This window comes from Loa loa (genome assembly GCF_000183805.2).
Source record: "Loa loa unplaced genomic scaffold supercont3.144, whole genome shotgun sequence".
NCBI classification, from domain to species: Eukaryota; Metazoa; Nematoda; class Chromadorea; order Rhabditida; family Onchocercidae; genus Loa; species Loa loa.
This window is the reverse complement of record NW_018108324.1, coordinates 137,563-154,356: the sequence shown is the minus strand read 5'-3', so window position 1 is coordinate 154,356 and position 16,794 is coordinate 137,563. Positions and strand designations below refer to the sequence as shown.

The 16,794-nt window shown below is 33.2% G+C and overlaps 2 protein-coding genes across 2 annotated transcripts; one reads left to right on the top strand and one right to left on the bottom strand.

Moving 5' to 3' along the window:
* The first annotated feature begins 1,966 nt into the window (after nt 1-1,966).
* On the top strand, nt 1,967-6,139 carry LOAG_06696 (hypothetical protein). The gene is made up of 12 exons (XM_020447217.1): nt 1,967-2,037; nt 2,434-2,574; nt 2,776-2,858; nt 3,022-3,200; nt 3,400-3,537; nt 3,756-3,859; nt 3,946-4,081; nt 4,161-4,348; nt 4,762-5,056; nt 5,256-5,344; nt 5,597-5,740; nt 5,974-6,139. The coding sequence occupies exons 1-12, from the start codon at nt 1,991-1,993 to the stop codon at nt 5,999-6,001; spliced, it is 1,572 nt and encodes a 523-aa protein (XP_020302530.1). The 5' UTR covers nt 1,967-1,990; the 3' UTR covers nt 6,002-6,139.
* Nucleotides 6,140-8,461: 2,322 nt separating this feature from the next.
* Nucleotides 8,462-13,931, bottom strand: LOAG_06694 (hypothetical protein). Its single transcript, XM_020447215.1, has 12 exons — nt 13,881-13,931; nt 13,299-13,362; nt 12,919-13,098; nt 12,682-12,780; nt 12,185-12,338; nt 11,670-11,794; nt 10,892-11,130; nt 10,429-10,560; nt 10,127-10,244; nt 9,349-10,008; nt 9,089-9,174; nt 8,462-8,732 (listed from the first exon to the last, which is right to left on the bottom strand). Exons 2-12 carry the CDS (start codon nt 13,338-13,340, stop codon nt 8,660-8,662), a joined length of 1,908 nt encoding a protein of 635 aa, XP_020302529.1. The 5' UTR covers nt 13,341-13,362; nt 13,881-13,931; the 3' UTR covers nt 8,462-8,659.
* Between the last annotated feature and the right edge of the window lie 2,863 nt (nt 13,932-16,794).

Sequence of the window (16,794 nt, the reverse complement as noted above, 5' to 3'; positions counted from 1 at the left end):
CCATTCCGGATTGTCTACATGAGAATTTAATCGCAATGAATATATTGAAATAAAATATTGCTAATCAAGTATGATAAGTTCCAGGTTACCAATAACACTGAAGCAATATGGGAAAGGATCGGTAATGCCACTGATATGCAACAACCAAAATTCCGATCATACGGTAAATAATAGAACCGTCACTTTTAAGTGATATGAAAAGAGTGAACAAAAAAAAAAAAAAGACGAACCATCAAAAATATATGAAAAATATGTGACAAAATTTAGTGCCATTACATTCCAGAATCGTTAACCAAATATCAGACGAGTATCTTCGTACCGGATTCATTCATCGGTAAACATTCACCAATCGTTCCATCACCATCATATAATTTTACATTGCTTACTACCATTTTATTTATTATTACATATCCATTTCTATAATAAAGTTATCATAAAACATATGTAAATTTTTATGATCAATAAATAAATAATTTACATATCGCAATATTCGCAGACAAATCGCAAACCACAGATAAGTTTTACTCATGGCTTTTAATCTGTCTTGCTAGCCTCATCGATATTTTTCATTTATTGTCCAAATAAGGGAAAATGAAAAGAAAAATTGATATTCTAAAAGGCACAAAAAAGAATGTCAAATGAGGGTTTACAGCATTTCAGCTCTCATAGATACATAAAAATATGAAATGCTTATCAGTTAATTGATAATTCCTATATGAAATGCTTATCAGTTAATTGATAATTCCTATATGAAATGCTTATCAGTTAATTGATAATTCCTATATGAAATGCTTATCAGTTAATTGATAATTCCTATGAGTAATTAATAAAATATTTTCATAATTTCATACCAAAAAATGTTTTTTTTTGCAAAAAATTTACATTAATGGTGATTTTTGTAGACAAATTGTCAATTTACGATAAAATTTGTATCATTTGAAGTACTATTTCAAGCACAATTACAACCATAAAACTTTTCCAAAGACCTTTCACTAAAGAAATACTACCAAAAATCATTCGCATTTGAAGGAATAACTATTCAAATAATTTGACAGACGTATCGATTACTATATTTTGTGCAATTAAATTATTAGTTAGCAATGGAAAAAGAAATCTTTCATTAAAAAAATATGCCTTTTAAAGATTTCTTTAGACGAGAACAAAATTATTATCTATCGATCAATTCAAATTCAGTTTAATTCAGTTATCCATTAATTAGGTACTACTATAAATAATTATGGTACTCTTACTCTCAAGATGTCATATTTACACCTTTCCAAGCAATTCATTTCATGCACAAACTCTATTTTAACTGCAAACTGTCCCATTTATGTTTCAATCGTTGAACATTACTGGTTTCAAGTATACATTTTGGAATATTTCCCGCTTATTTTATCCCCCGAATATAACATCCCAGATATTCCAATTTCCTGAAAGCGTACGTCTGAACGTAACATTTTTTGAACCTTCACCTAAATTAATTAATCCTCTTAATTAGTTGTCAACAACAAAATTATTTCTTAACTCCCACTAGTATTTTATAAATCTCTTCAAATTTGCTAATCTCTCGCCAATCTTTAATTGTCTTCGATCAACCCTTATGTATTTTCAGCATTTTCAATCTTTATTAAAAGATTTTTCTCTCCTACCGTAGCAATATTAATGCCTCTATCGGTGTCTGTTGCTCTCTAAATAATCCGTTGTAATATGAGTTGCTGTAGTTCACTGATGGTTTGGAGACTAGTAGCTAATAGTGTTCTTTATGCATTTTTCATGCTTCTTTTCTTTCACAATACTCTCCCATATTTCCATACTTTCTCGTTCTCGTTTTTGTCATCCTGTTAGGGATGTGATATTATTTTTGGCATAAAATTGAAATTAAATTTACATTTACGTTTACATTAAGGTTCACATGACGTGACTCTACGTTGACGTACGTTAATGTTCGTTAAAAGAATCACGCTTCTTTCAGGGACCATCACTGCTGAATATGGAAGCAGATTTGAAAGAGCTTTTGGGCACTTCATCCTCTATTGGGTAAAATTTTTTCTTTTATCGAAATGCAATTAAGGGATTAATCAATAGTCAAGCAATTGACAATAATAATCATATTATTTACTAAATATTGAAAGTTTGACAGTCAGTTTTCTATGGAAAACTTATGCTTATGGTATATAGAGGAGAAACAGTTTTGTTCAATGTTTTGTTTTTCAGTTACATATCAATATGTTGATTTAATTTGAGACTTTTTCCTTAAAAATTTATCAAATTTATTAACACTAACTAATCGTTGTTTCTTTTGTGTTTTCAACGTTATCAGAAGTTTTTAATTTTCAGTTTTGGATTTGATGCATCTTCATGATTCTTAGATATACGAATAAATGAAAGGTTGTTTTCTCTTAAGGATATGCTTTTAAGTAATCATTTATTTAGACGAAATGTGCCCACGGGAACATTATGTAACGAGGATTTCCGCCAGCTTTTGACGAAGAAAGTAGTTCAAACATCCGCAAGCGTAAATGGTGGAACACAGACACAGCCTACTCATTCATTCAGTCATCGACAAGCTGTTGAGTTAGTTATTCTGTAACTTACTTCTTCCATTCAAAATACTATCCACTCAGGAGATCAAAGCGTATCATATATCAGACAGAAAAAAACGTAGTTGCATCTTACTATTCTATATCATGATTCCTTGCATTCATCCATAATTATTTTAAATTGATAAAGCCTATTATTGCTATAAACTGTATGACGAGTATATTTTGCTTGCAGTTCGAAAAGAAGCCATGGTACTGGTACCAAAGCCAAGAAACAAAGAGAGCGAAGTAGTATAGATGATGAAGACGACATATTTGGTTCGTGTAAACATGTTTTGTTAGTTGAAGCAACATAAAATATATCGCTTAATGTAAAGTAGAAAAGTCTGGAAAATAAAGCTAACTAATTCTCATTTGGCCATTTATTAATGATAGAAAATGCAGTTGCGGCTATGTAAGCAAAAAGGAAATAATGTTACAGGACCATCAAATTTGAATGAGATTCTAAAAAATTATCGGGATCGAGCGGAAGAAAGACGAAAAGGAGTTGGAAAAGATGACAATATTGATGATTTGCATGCAAGTAATGCTTACCGAGCGGTACCTGGTGATGTACGAGCAACAGCTGATGCGGCACAACGCCGGAAACAGGCAATCCAGGTACTTTATTATCTACATTATCATTCCAAATTTCCGAGAAATATAGGAAATTTTTCGCAGAATTTTTACGAAAAGAAATTCTCCTTTATTATTCTTGTATGTATTTTGTATAAGGAATTTATTATTGGTTTAAAGAAATTTAATCTGATAAGACGCTACAAGGTGGTAAATCGTGATGAATGTAAGAAACAATTTGCAGGAAAGTAAGTATCTTGGTGGCGATATGGAGCATACTCATTTAGTGAAAGGTTTGGATTATTCGTTGCTGCATAAAGTTCGTTCAGAAATAGCTATGAGAGAACAGAAAAATGACGAAGTATTGGAATCACAATATAATGTAAGTCATAACCGTATATTGAACGATTTTTCAGCATATATATTCATTTCTTTTTTGCATGTGCAAATTGTTCGCAAGTAGAAAATACTTAACTGAGCTGTAAGTGAAAAGGAAAACTTTTGTTACAAAATAACTCGTCTTCTTACATTTCGTTCATTCTTCCGAAAGATATTGAATATTGGACAATTTCACCGAGTTTCTCCATGTTTTGTTTTCAGAAAGACGGTCAAAAAGGTGAACCTCAATCAGATAATCGGATGGTTCGAAACATTCATCGAGCACTGTTTCAGAATGAGCTTCCTGCATGTAATGAACTGTTTAGGTAACATTGTTGCCATACTTTATTCTTCGTAATTTTAATTTTTTTCACAAATTCTTTAAAGCTTGTAGTTGCAAGTAAAAGTTTAGGAAGGGTCGGATGGCTTATGTGATCGATCTGGAGGAAGAAGATAACGATTTGCCTACTACGCTACTACGATCCGTTCATGATTGTCCCGCAACGGAAAGTACTCATGATATTAATACCAGCAATATGCTTATTCAGGTAACTCAGCTTCATCTTGATAAGAGATGTAGTGATTACTTAACTAAGTTTTTTTCCTACTGTCTTTTATAATTTTCAGAAACTTACGCAAGTTCTCTCATACTTGCGCGCTGATACACAGAAGAAGAAGAAGAAAGTTGAAGGTAACGACGAGCATGCTAAGGTAGCTTCACAACCAATATTTGACGATCAGCGTGATTTTACTGCGAGGAATGACCGTGATCGAGAACGACGCGATCGGGATCGAAAACGTCTGAAACCTTCATCGTCAGTGTTAACATATCTTCATACTTTTCTTCTATATAGTTAATTATCAGTTCACTACTAATCAAATGCGGCATGACTTCTTTTGCATTACTGTGCTTTTCGGCGTTCCCCAAACAACGCATTATTGTCAAGTGAGACCTGATGCCTTTTATCGTCGAAAACTTTTTCATTAGCGAAAGAATTTGTTTCTTGTCGGTGGTTTATTGTTACTAAAGCAACGTAACATTATTTTTTGAAAATGAGATCATCAGTTATTTATTTCCCTCAATTTGAAATATACGAAAACAAATCAAATGATCAGTCTAGATTTTAATCCACAAAATAAGGCTTATGATTTGTAATTGTTTCAAATTTTCAAAACGATGTCATATTATCATTGTATGCATCCATCTATTTCGTAATTTTAAATCCAGATACTTTGATGATCGCGAGCCAGATCGTGACAGAGATAGGAATCGTGATCGTGACAGGAATCGTGATTACGAAAGAGGAAGAGATCGGGATCGAGATCGGGAACGTCGTACGCGAGAAGAAGAAAGGCGCGGCGAACGTCGGGAAGTCGTAAAATTGGTCGAAAATGATGCACCACCAGAAAAGAAGAAAAAAGTGCCCATGGAAACAGAAGGTTATGCGGAATGCTATCCGGGTGGTATGTATGAAGCTGCAGGAGAAAGTGATGACGAAGCTGATTATTCAAAAATGGATATGGTTAGTAAAAATGAGATACATATATTTTATATTCTTAAAAGTACCGTTGGACGATTTTCTTCCGTTCTTCCGCTAATTGACCGCATAATCTGTAGTCAGATACGGGGGGAGCTTAAGATTCTCTTATAGGATGATCTAAATGGAAGAACCGCTAAACACTTACTTTTAGAATTGGATTTTAAAAGAAATAAATATTAAGGGAAATAGACGAGGTCCAGTGAAACGTTGGGATTTCGACGATCACGAAGATTATGAGAAGTATATGGAATCAAAAGAAGCTATGCCGAAGTAGGACAGTATCAAAGTTAAATTATATGTAGTGGTATAGAAGACTGCAAAATTAAATCATTTGAAAATCCGGATCTGCAATAAGTTAAAAATAAGTTAAAGATACTTCCGTGCACGTAATTATTCAAAAGATCGTAGATCTTTAGCCAGCTTTTGATGTAATCATTATATTCACTATTTCCGTAAGCTACATTAATCCTATTACGGAACACAGTAAAAGGACCAGGTTTGATATTTTTATCTGTATTTTAGAGCGGCATATCAGTTCGGAGTGAAAACAAATGATGGACGGAAAACAAGAAAAAGTGCTCCAGATCGAGAAAAGCATAAATTGGATCGCGAATTCTCCGAAATAACTAAAATACTTGAAAAGCGGAAAATAGAAGGCCATAGATCGTAAGGTTTTACAGCAAGTTCAGTGTAAAAGTAAAAAACAAAGTATTACCTTTGCTATCCAAAACCTGTTTTCTAGAAAAAAATTGCGTATAATATAGATAGGTGTTACGAAATTAACAAATGTGCGAGCCGGATTATACCTTCGCTATCAGCTGTTTTTAATTAGTTCTATAGGTTTCAGCATTTTGAGTCTGGAAATATTTCCAAGAACGCAGCTAATTTAAAAATTTCAGCGACATTGCCAAACGAATTAAATACTGATTTTGGTGTTGTTGGCGGAACATTTCCCATGGAAGGTTGTTTTGGTTCAGAAGTTGTTTTGTATTTGAATAATGGTGTACTTTATATATTTCTTTTGGTATTGTCAATAAAACTATTCACTATCACTTATAAAATCACAAGGTTTTCAGTGGCACTTTCTTTTAGTTACAGAATAGGATTTTATATTGATTCCTATATTTAAATTGAATGGATTTCTTATTGCACCTTTCCTAAACACTTCTGATGAATATCAATTATGCAAGTCGAGAAACCGTCACGTGGACTTGGTTTCTTGTATATTGAAAATGACGCTGACAACACGCCCAAGAGTAAATCCCGAAGTAGGCGAGGAAATCTCGGTTACTTTTGCTGAGGACATTTGATTTCATGGTATCATCGCTGTAATGAGTCACCTTCAATCGTATCCCTTCATTGTTCATGTCCTGTCCAACTTGTTTTTACAGAAACATTACCGAGAAATTTCACGAGGAAATATGTTGAGCAATAACAGTGAAATTGGAGCCAGGTAATGTAGGCCGTAAAGATCTGAGAATGTACAACGACACATTATAGTTCATTAATAAACGAGATCCAGAACCTGTAACTTTTGTGACCGCCAAATAACTAATATAGGAAATCACTCTTCAATGTATTGAAGAAACAACATGGCTAAATCATTTTTATTTATGTACCCGTATTAGTGTTTTACAGTTTACACTTCTTTGATTTGAGAAAATATGCACATAACAAGAGGTACGGCATTACTGTGCTTGATAAAGAAGCTATACAAATGAATCAAAAAAGAATTTATGAATAAAAAGCATCTTTTATTTACCAATTTTACTAGCTCATTACAGTGAGCCAGTACTGTACCGAGAGCAATAAAATAGCAACACATAGAAACTGCAATAATTAAAAAGATGTTACGATGACTGAGATTTCTTTATACCCGTAAATATAGGTAAGGATCCTCCATTATACCATATGAATCTGTCAGGTATTAGGGAAACAATTAACTGGGATCAACTGATTAAATATTCACAGGTTGTCGCGGAAATATATACTGGTATTGTTCGGTGTACTCTCTAGGAGTGTACAAAACTTCAAAAGCTAAATTTTAGAAAAGTGCATGTATCAAGAGTTGAACTTTGGTACAATTTCATTTGAAAGTGACACATGATCAGAAATCTAACGAAATCCCAAACTTTGTTGAATGGAATGGAAGGGAACGAGACAAGAAACAATAGTTTATGTAGTAGTAATATGCTTCTGAACCACAATAATAATCGAAAACGGACAGTTCCTTAGAACAATACACAAGCAATTAAGTTTCACGACTAGGGTCAATGATCAAGGAATCACTGCACCTATTTTTGGAACTACTAAAGAAGCCTTTTGTGAAATATGCCAAGGATTTTAAAACTGAAAAACAATACGAAGTCAGTTCCTCCAGATCATGTTTCAACTTAACTAAAAGAATATAATAATGTTCCTTGATTCGAATAGAAATTGTGAGAGACTGCATGAAAAATCCAAAGTTAAATGCAAAATATAACCTATAACAACATAAAATCCATGATGTAAAGTATAGTTAACAGTCAGTCATCAAAAATGACGAACATCTCCTGTTTTGAATCAAAAGCGAAAACCGAACCGGAATCTGATAAAAATAGATTTCAGTTTATCATATGGGGAATACACATTTAGCAAATCAAATGGAAAGAGGAATGTGAGCTACACAAAAGTTAAGCTTCAGAATTTGTAAGGATTAAACTCAAAAATCATTATAACTTAGTCCCAAAAGAAAGAAAAATACAACAAATTATTAAAACATTAAATCGATCACTGTTATCAATGTAAAGAGATTTTGTCAGAAGGAAGCATTTAACACATCACAAAATGGAAACTGTGAACTTCAGGACATTAGGCTTCTAAAAAAAACTTTGCATCAAAGCCAAATTTTAACTACAAAGAAAAAATACGGTAACAAAATAATACCGAAAAATTCATTGTTCAACAATTACTGTCGGTCGCAAGCAAAATTTGCAAGATGGGGGTTTTGGGGCATCAACAAAATTATGCGCCCCGAAATGCGAGAATTAAAGTCAAAGATCAAAGTGATTCCCGCCGAAAAAAAAAGATAGGCAACAAAATGAAAAATACATAAAATCATCTATTGTTCACCAATGTAAATAGTAAAAGAATAGTTGAGACAATATAGTAAGATTGATACATTTCTCAATAATCAAAATTGTATTTTTTAGGAACATTAAAATTAGAAAAATAAGAACATTATCCTTTAGTGTGAAAAACACAATAGTTTGAATATAAAGTGCGAGTAATGACATCAAAAACGAAAACTTCAAGGATTATATGCTTACTTTATGAACTATGAATATATTACTACAATCGTCATCCCTTTCATAAGACCATGTTTGAAAAAACAATGAATATGCAGTCCAATTTGATTATCGTGACTTAAACTAGTTTTATCTAATATTTTCTTTTCCGTATCGTAGCTATCCGAACCTCCAGATTTAATGAAAATGCCAAAATTTAAGCGATAATGCTTGAAATGAATAGCTAGTTACTAAGCAATACTTTTCGTCAGTTGAAGAAAATTTCATTAAATCTCACCAGCAGCAACGGAGGCATTCATCATGGAAGTTCCGTCAAATTAGCGAACAGTTTCTGTAGCGTTACAGCAAGTTGTACACCATGGATTACTCGACTAAAAGTGAAGTGACGTAATGCTTGGATGTTTTCACCACTTAATTGTTCTGACTAATCCAAAATCACAAAACAACATCTTTCCAATAATAGTAGCCACAAGAATAATTCCTTCAGAAATCCCAATAAGGGAATGTTACATAACAGATGTTTTCTATAAACTTTGCTGCTGATACAAGTTATTTTACATGATGTTTCTTCCAGCAACTTTCCATCTGATCCATATGCTCCCTTCTTCAGTGAATTCTTAAATTTCCAATCACAATCTGGTCGGGAAGAAGTGACTAAACTAGCATACCGTAACACATCTGATAAACGTAAAAGATTATAAAGTGTGATAATAAAACATGAACAAACTTGTGATAATGAAACATGAATTTCTTGGCGCTCTCATGTTCCTCAAAAATAAGCGATACCGTATTCTCCGACGACCTCCACACTTTCTAAATAAAACAGTGATCAACGAAATACGACCTCGCTCTTATCAGTATGGAGGAAGAACCCTTTGTTGCACCAGTTATAACTCTAATTAAACGGTAACCCTAATTTACATAAAATGATTTTATTAGAACAAAAAACATTTCTAAAAAAGGAATTCATGAAAAAACTTCTGATACCTTGGTGGGCCCAACAGTCTCCGCAATGATCCTGATTCTGTCCACATTGATAGGAGCCTGATTAAGTGAGTTGACAATAACAGCCAAATAAGCCTTTTTCTTCCGTGCTCGTTCCGGGTTCTGCTCGTTTTCTCGTTTAGTACGACGAATTGATGTGACTGCAGCTGTTACAGTAGCAGTGGCTCCTGCTGCCGTTTGCTCCATAGTGGGATCATTTCCTGGCACTGTAGGTTCCATCTTTTGTACGACACTACTGTTCGTAGCTACACCTTTCTCCGCACAAACTGATGCTTCCAGTCGGCCAGTGTTAGCGGTTTCTCGTGAAACGTCACTGTTTGTGCCACTCACAGGCTCTTTTCTACCGTTTCGAATTCCACCACTTTTTCGTGTCTTACTGTCAAATTTCCGTTTATTAGAATGCTCTTCATCCATTCGTCGACAGCGTTCAATTCGTCGTTCACCAAAATTACCCGTACGACTCAACTGTCGTGCAGACTTCTGATCGGATATAGAAATTGGTCCTCCAAGACGTTGGACGGTTTGAATACGTCGTTCTTCTTTTTTTCGTAAAATCACTTCGCGCATTTTTTTCTGTTCCTCCAGCTTTGTTAAATACTCACTATCTAAACCAATCGCTTTCGCACATTCAATGGTCTTTTCCTGAAGCAGTTAGAATTTCAGATAAAAGGTGTTTCAAAAGCGTTAGAAAAAACGAATTTAGAGGTACCCGAATTTAGAGTAAACAACGAATTTAGAGGTAATTTAGAGCATAACTGACCTGCTTTGCTACATCATTTGCACGACTTCTAGTACGATCAGAATGGTATACTGGCTCTCTGTGACTATCACCAGATTGTCGCGAACGGTCTCCGGGACGTCGACGCATCATTTCATTCCTGAAATATGAATATTATTGAAAAGAAAAAAAAGTATATGATTTTTTTTCGCAATGAGATTGAGAAATTTAACGAATCTAAATTCAGTAATAAGCCTGCGAATAGTATATAATTTAATTTAGAAGAAGCTCCGCTGAATATTATCAGTTAATTAAATGTATGGAATAACGCTAGAAATTCCAACCTTGAACGATAATTAAATGGACGCCGTGAAGATGAACGGCGACTGCGAGAATGAACTCGGCGATAAGGTGAACGTGATGAGGAACGTGAAGATATCGTAGAACTTGAGGAATGCGATGAATAAGAACGCGATCTATGGATTAAGTCTTATAAAGTCAATTTAATTAGTCACATAACAATAACTCGACCTATTTCTATCTTAAAGAGTTCTCGTACTTGATTTTACAAGTGGTTTTTACAATGAAAGTCTCATTGTGCCCTCCATTTTCAAGTAATTAAAAAAATTTTCACATGCAGAACTTCACCCCAACTTATTACCTTAATTAACTGAATTCAGATGCTGATGTATTAAATTTCAAAGATGAATTAATCAAATCATACCTATGAATATTACATATTCAGCAAGAATTACAAAAATCACACTCTTCCCCAAAATAACTCTTGAAATAATTCGTAAGATGAACCTTGAACGTGAAGAAGAGGAAGAACGTGGTGAACGTGAGAAACGAGATCTGCTACGAGCCGTTGTGCGACGCAAAAAACCTTCCACCATTTGATCCCACTGTCCAACGGATGGGATTGGGCCAAGAGACTCTGCCATAAACTGATTGGGATAAACAGATGGAGGTGGTGTTGAATAATTCGGAAGTGGCATTATATGCGGTGGTGGACGCGAGAAATCTGTGGATGACGATGGAACAATCTGAAATGTTATTTGCCAAAAATGGGATGCTACGTGTGATGACGGATAAAATTAAATAATTTGAATAGATATCAAACTTTAAAGGAATCTCAATTTCTAGTCAAGATAAAACATTTCAAACTTAAAATATTTGCTCAAGAAATTCGAAAGGCCACTAGTGAAGTAACCTTCAGCGCACACTTATTTGTTTTTATCCCATATTTCTCTACTTCTAATAATATTTGGATATTACATTAATGTGAGAGTTATTTCTTCCTGGTAGCGTTAAAAGAGGGAGCTTATTTCTGAAAGTACGAAACAAGCTGTGAAATGTTAAATAACACTTGGAGCTTCAACGAGTGAAGCGGATGGGTGATAGTCAACATCTACAATCTCTTCAAAGATCTTACACCGACGAACACTCTATGAATTCCCACAAAGTATTACACAATATCATACAATATTTTTTGGTTATATCAAGCAGATTTCAAACTTTATTTTTCCACTGACATTCCGCTTTAAAAAATGTTGGTAATATAGTAGGAAAAAAAAAAACTTACAGGAAAAGGAATAGAGTGCGACACCTGTGGTAACATTGTGACGCTGTTCGGTAGTGGAAGAGCTACCGGATGTCGTAAGCCTGGAACACTGGGAACTCTGACTGCCGCTTCCCATGGTAATGGGACTGCAAATCGTTTACAGAAAATGAAGTTTATGAAAGCTTACGAGTAATGATGGTGGAATCTAAGATTTAAACGAAAATTCAGCAGCTTGAAATCACTTTTTAGTAACATTTTGATGTGGCCTACAACTTTGCGATTATGCGAGCTTTACAATAACTGTTTTCTAATAAGTATTCCACAACTACCGTAAGAACGAAAAACGTTTTAGCTCACTGGGACGTATACCAAAACATGTAAAACAAGAACTTATAACATTATAATAAAATTACCATCAAAAGACAGGGTAACATTTTACAGGAATTTAGAAAGTTCACAGTGCTTTCAAAATTTCAACGTTATTTATTGCCTGATAAAAGCAGACAATTAATTATCAAATCAAAGGATATCCTCACAACTGTGTGATGCTGATCTCTGTGGTCTGATAACGCCTCTATGATGAGGGTTGATGAAAACTTTCAGTGCACGAGTTGTGCTTGTTGTCGTACTGTTCACTGACTGTACTTGAGATGTTGGAGATGAGTGTTCTTCCAAACCTAACGGTTCAACCTTTAAAATTACACAGCATTAGGTTCCAAGTGCAATATTACACGTTTAAAATTAAAAGATGTAGTGCAGTTCCTTTCCTATCAAGTATAAAATTTAACCAATAAAACACATATATCCTGAAACATATATATTAACACGCTGAAAGGTATATGCTTCCTGATTAAACTAAAACCTAAACAAATTTCGATTGAGAATTGTTATATTTCAGAATTTCATGCATTTCATTTACTCATTTTATCCTAAAAGTGTACCAGCAAGATAAAAGGCATTTAAAATGAACAAACGAAAAAACTTTAAAAAAAAACGCATTACAGTGAGAGTATAGGAAAGTAAAACGTGTCACCGATTTGTTGGCTGAGATGTTGTTTGTCGGAGCATTTCGATTTTGATTTTCCTTTTTCGACGATGCTTCATTTAGTAAAGAACGCCTCTGCATTAGTGCCTAAAATACCAGAGGTTAGTGCAACCGTAAGGCATACTGGTATCTTTCATCACTTAAGAGTAACAATGCCGTTTTCCCTTAACTGAGACTATCCCTTCGAAAGTCGAAAAAAAAAAATATTGAAATTACCAGACCTACCCGCTCAGAAGTAAACTTAGAAGAACGTGGTGCTTTCTCGGCTTCCAAATCTTCGTCATAATCGAGTTCTTCGGTTTCTTCATGGTGTTCTACAACCTCGTCTTTAATACTTCCTTCCTCTTGAATATCATCATCACCCAAAATTGCCAATTCATCCAGTTCGCTTAAATTACTAACATCCTAAAAATGGCAACAGTGAATCAGATAATTATTTTCAATAAATTTTGGCTGGTCATATTATAATGTAATCAAAGTCTGGAGGAAAACTTGAACATCGAGTCAATTCAGTACAACGCCTCTCATATTAATTGTGGCAGCACAATGGAGAAGTATTTTGCGCAAAACGATGAGTAGGCTGTACAATAGAAGCATAAACTTACAAATGTACTCGGTGTTTCCAATAGTAATTCTTCTTCATCCATATTCTTCCGTTCTCAAGGAAATCTGATGCAACACAATAAAATTATAACATTTAAAGGTAACCATAAAATACTAACTCTTTTAATAGGTAGGAAAGGTTGTATTCGGGAAAAGAGAGGAACAGGACGATGAGAGAAACGGGAGCTACGACGACTTTCACTGGAATCTCTGCAGAAAAACGAGGCAAAACGGCAAAAAGGAAACGGTATTGTACTTATGAAGGATAAATGGACAATTCTTTAGGAACTAAATGTTTTCACTGTAAGTACTCTTATTATATTAGGGCAATCAAAGGCATCAAGAGGAATTTAACTTGCTTAACCTCGTGAAGGTAGTTCATATATGCTGTAAAAATAATAGGCTATGAGAAAAAACTGAGCTGACGAAAGAATCTAAATCAACTCGGTGCTATAATTATTGTTTTCAGAGAGTTCATCAAATACCAAGAAGCGCTGTTAAGAACAAAGCAGGGTCGACGTATGTGACCTCTACTTATTCTATTCTAAAAAAAAACGACACGTGCAGAGCAAAACAAAACAAACCTCAAACGTTTACCCAAAACTTAATCACCATAAGGTTTCAAGGATTTCAGGATTGCGCTCTGCTAAAATTTTATGTTCTAATTTCATGGATACTCAAATCGAACCGGTTATGAAAATTACGATCCCGCCCGACTTTTCTTCTAAGATGGGAGCTACTCTGGGAATTGACTAGTCTTTTTTTTTTTCGGTTTGAAGATGCAAGAGGATATTTTTTAAGTATCATGACATATACGTGAATAATTCATGTAATTTTGCCCTTAATATGTGGAAGGAAAATTTGCTGACATTCAGTGATTAGTTGCTGACAAGAAGACTTAATGATTAGATACTGATAAGAGGATGAAAAGATGGCTAAACTTTTGATAACTCATTATTTTGAATGAATAGAATATTCAAGAAAGGAATAGGAGTATGTGGGAGATATGTCAAATATTGTCTTTGCTAATATTACAATCGTCTTGATGATAATTAGGACCGGTGAGTTGAGAGCGAAACTGTTATCTCTTTTGTACAAGTGATTCTATTTTATTTCAGCAATAGGAAGTGATACATATGAGGCAATTTTTAATCAATGAAATACATTTTTTTTTCTTAAAAAGATTTCAAAGAATTATCATCCGAACAGATTCTGTCGCAGTAATTCTCTTTTTCATATTTTTGCAAAAATTCAATGATTGTTGATAGGATTTTCTAATTTCAAGATGTTTGCCTAGAATTTTTAAATACTTTGGAAAGAAAAGTTGCAAAGTTTTTGAGTAAAAAAAGTCATTTACATGTCCACGATAGTAGAGAACTGATAATGAAAGATAAAATGCAATGGACAATGTTTGGGAATTGATGATAATATCACTTATCTTTAAAGTTATTTTTCAAAAAAATAAATCCAGAATGGTACCGCTTATCTTTAAAACAAGAATGAAAAAAATTACTACAATTAGTTAATTAATTTTTCTGATGCTAACTGTATGAATTATTATCAGTTAAATCGAAGAAATAATTTGCTATAATATATGTTTGCTTCATATCAGTTTGTTGCTTGCTTACATGATGATCAGATGCTAAGTTTTGAGTTGGACAAAATGCTAATTAGTCAGTTAGCAGTTTATGTTAATGAAGTAGAGCAGAAAATCTGTGTAAATTATAGCGATATTTAAAATTTTGAATTTCGCTCTAATATGGATATAAAAAAAATGAAGAAAATTTAATTTAAAAAATTCACTTAATCCTTTAATTTTCAAAAAAGTTCATTTTAATTAAAATTCATTTAATTTTTAAGTTTCACTTTCATATATAGAACGATGGCATTATTTGAACGTTTTTGAAAGAAAACAAGAACTTACTTCAATACTTCTTCACTTTTTGCTAATTAACAGGCAATTAGTAATTTGAATAGGAGTAGAGCAGAAACCTTTGTGAATGATCGATTAGCAATTTTCCTCATAAAATTTACACAGCATATTTTAAGCAGTAAGAGTACTATTGGATAGTTTTATTTCTAAGTGTTATAGATCTTTTGAGAAATAACAAGTTAGGAATCTATCTATCAACCTTTACGAAACAAGTGAGGAATCAATTAGTTAATTAATTAATTTCATTATATCTCTTGATCTTTTAATCCTTTAATGATTGCAAGAAATCTTTACAGCAATTGCTGTAAATTTGTCTGTTTAAATAATGATTGCAGGAATGATATGATTGCATGTGTAATAGAACTACTGAACAGGTTTAGTATCATAATATGTCTTTAGTTTCAGGGTATCGTTGTATCATGCAGCAAAATGCAGTCATTTGGTGTTTCATTTTAAAGGTCATAAAAACTTAAATGGAAATCGATTAAATAGCAATGACAGCTAATTACTCAGCAATGTTCACAATTGTTTGAATCCAACATGATTGTTTAGAAAAAGGATGATTGGAAAGTACCTCTGAGTAAATTTTCATTTTATCATATTTGCTACAGAATTTCTGGCAGATAATATTACTTGCCTAGGAATGTATTTGATATGAGGAGGATACGATGAATAGATTACAATACTGTCTATGACAGTAAAAGGTTTCTTTTTATAAGATATCATTCGACAATATTATGGCACTAAATCCCATACGATCATTTTTGTACAAGAAACTGGAAGTTGCAACGTTTAACAACCTATGACCGTAATTCCCTCTCCTTTTTTTGTTCCTTACCGCTTCCCCTTTGACCTCTAGTCTTGCTTTATTCGATTATAAACCTCTTTCTATTCAGTAATATTTATTTATAAAAATAAAATTGAATAAATATAACGAGATAAGAGTGGAAGAAGTTTCTAACGATGAAAATGCTGTTTCTTCATCTGTCACATCTTTAAAAGGAATGATATCCTGACTTACCGTTTGTCCTTTATAAATAATCATTTTCATGAAATTCATGTGATCAGTATCGATCTATTTGATTGTTATAAAAGCTATCCAACTTAATTGATGAGGAGATCATATCTTGTTGTCTTTGATTTTTATCCTACAGGAAATATTAATTCAAGCAATTTCTGATATCAGTAAGACAATAACTTGGATAGATTGGAAAAATCTTGTCAAGATCGAGATGGATGGTGCAAAAATTTTGGTAGTCTAAGAAATCCATCAAGGTTACGTCTAAAATTTCCCATGCTAAAGTACAAAGATCAGTGTGTGGTTTTTTCTTTCATTTATTACTAAATGAAATTTATCTATTTTGGTTAATTATTAAGGAAATTACTTTACAACCAATTTATGGTAACCAAACGATGACTTACTTCATGAGTAATGTTGTAATATCCCGAGTGTGATAGTTTTCTACGATTACGATGACATCATATCGATTATTGTCCACTTAGCATATATATATATATATATATATATATAAAGAGAGGGAATTACGGAGGAGGGTAATTTTTAT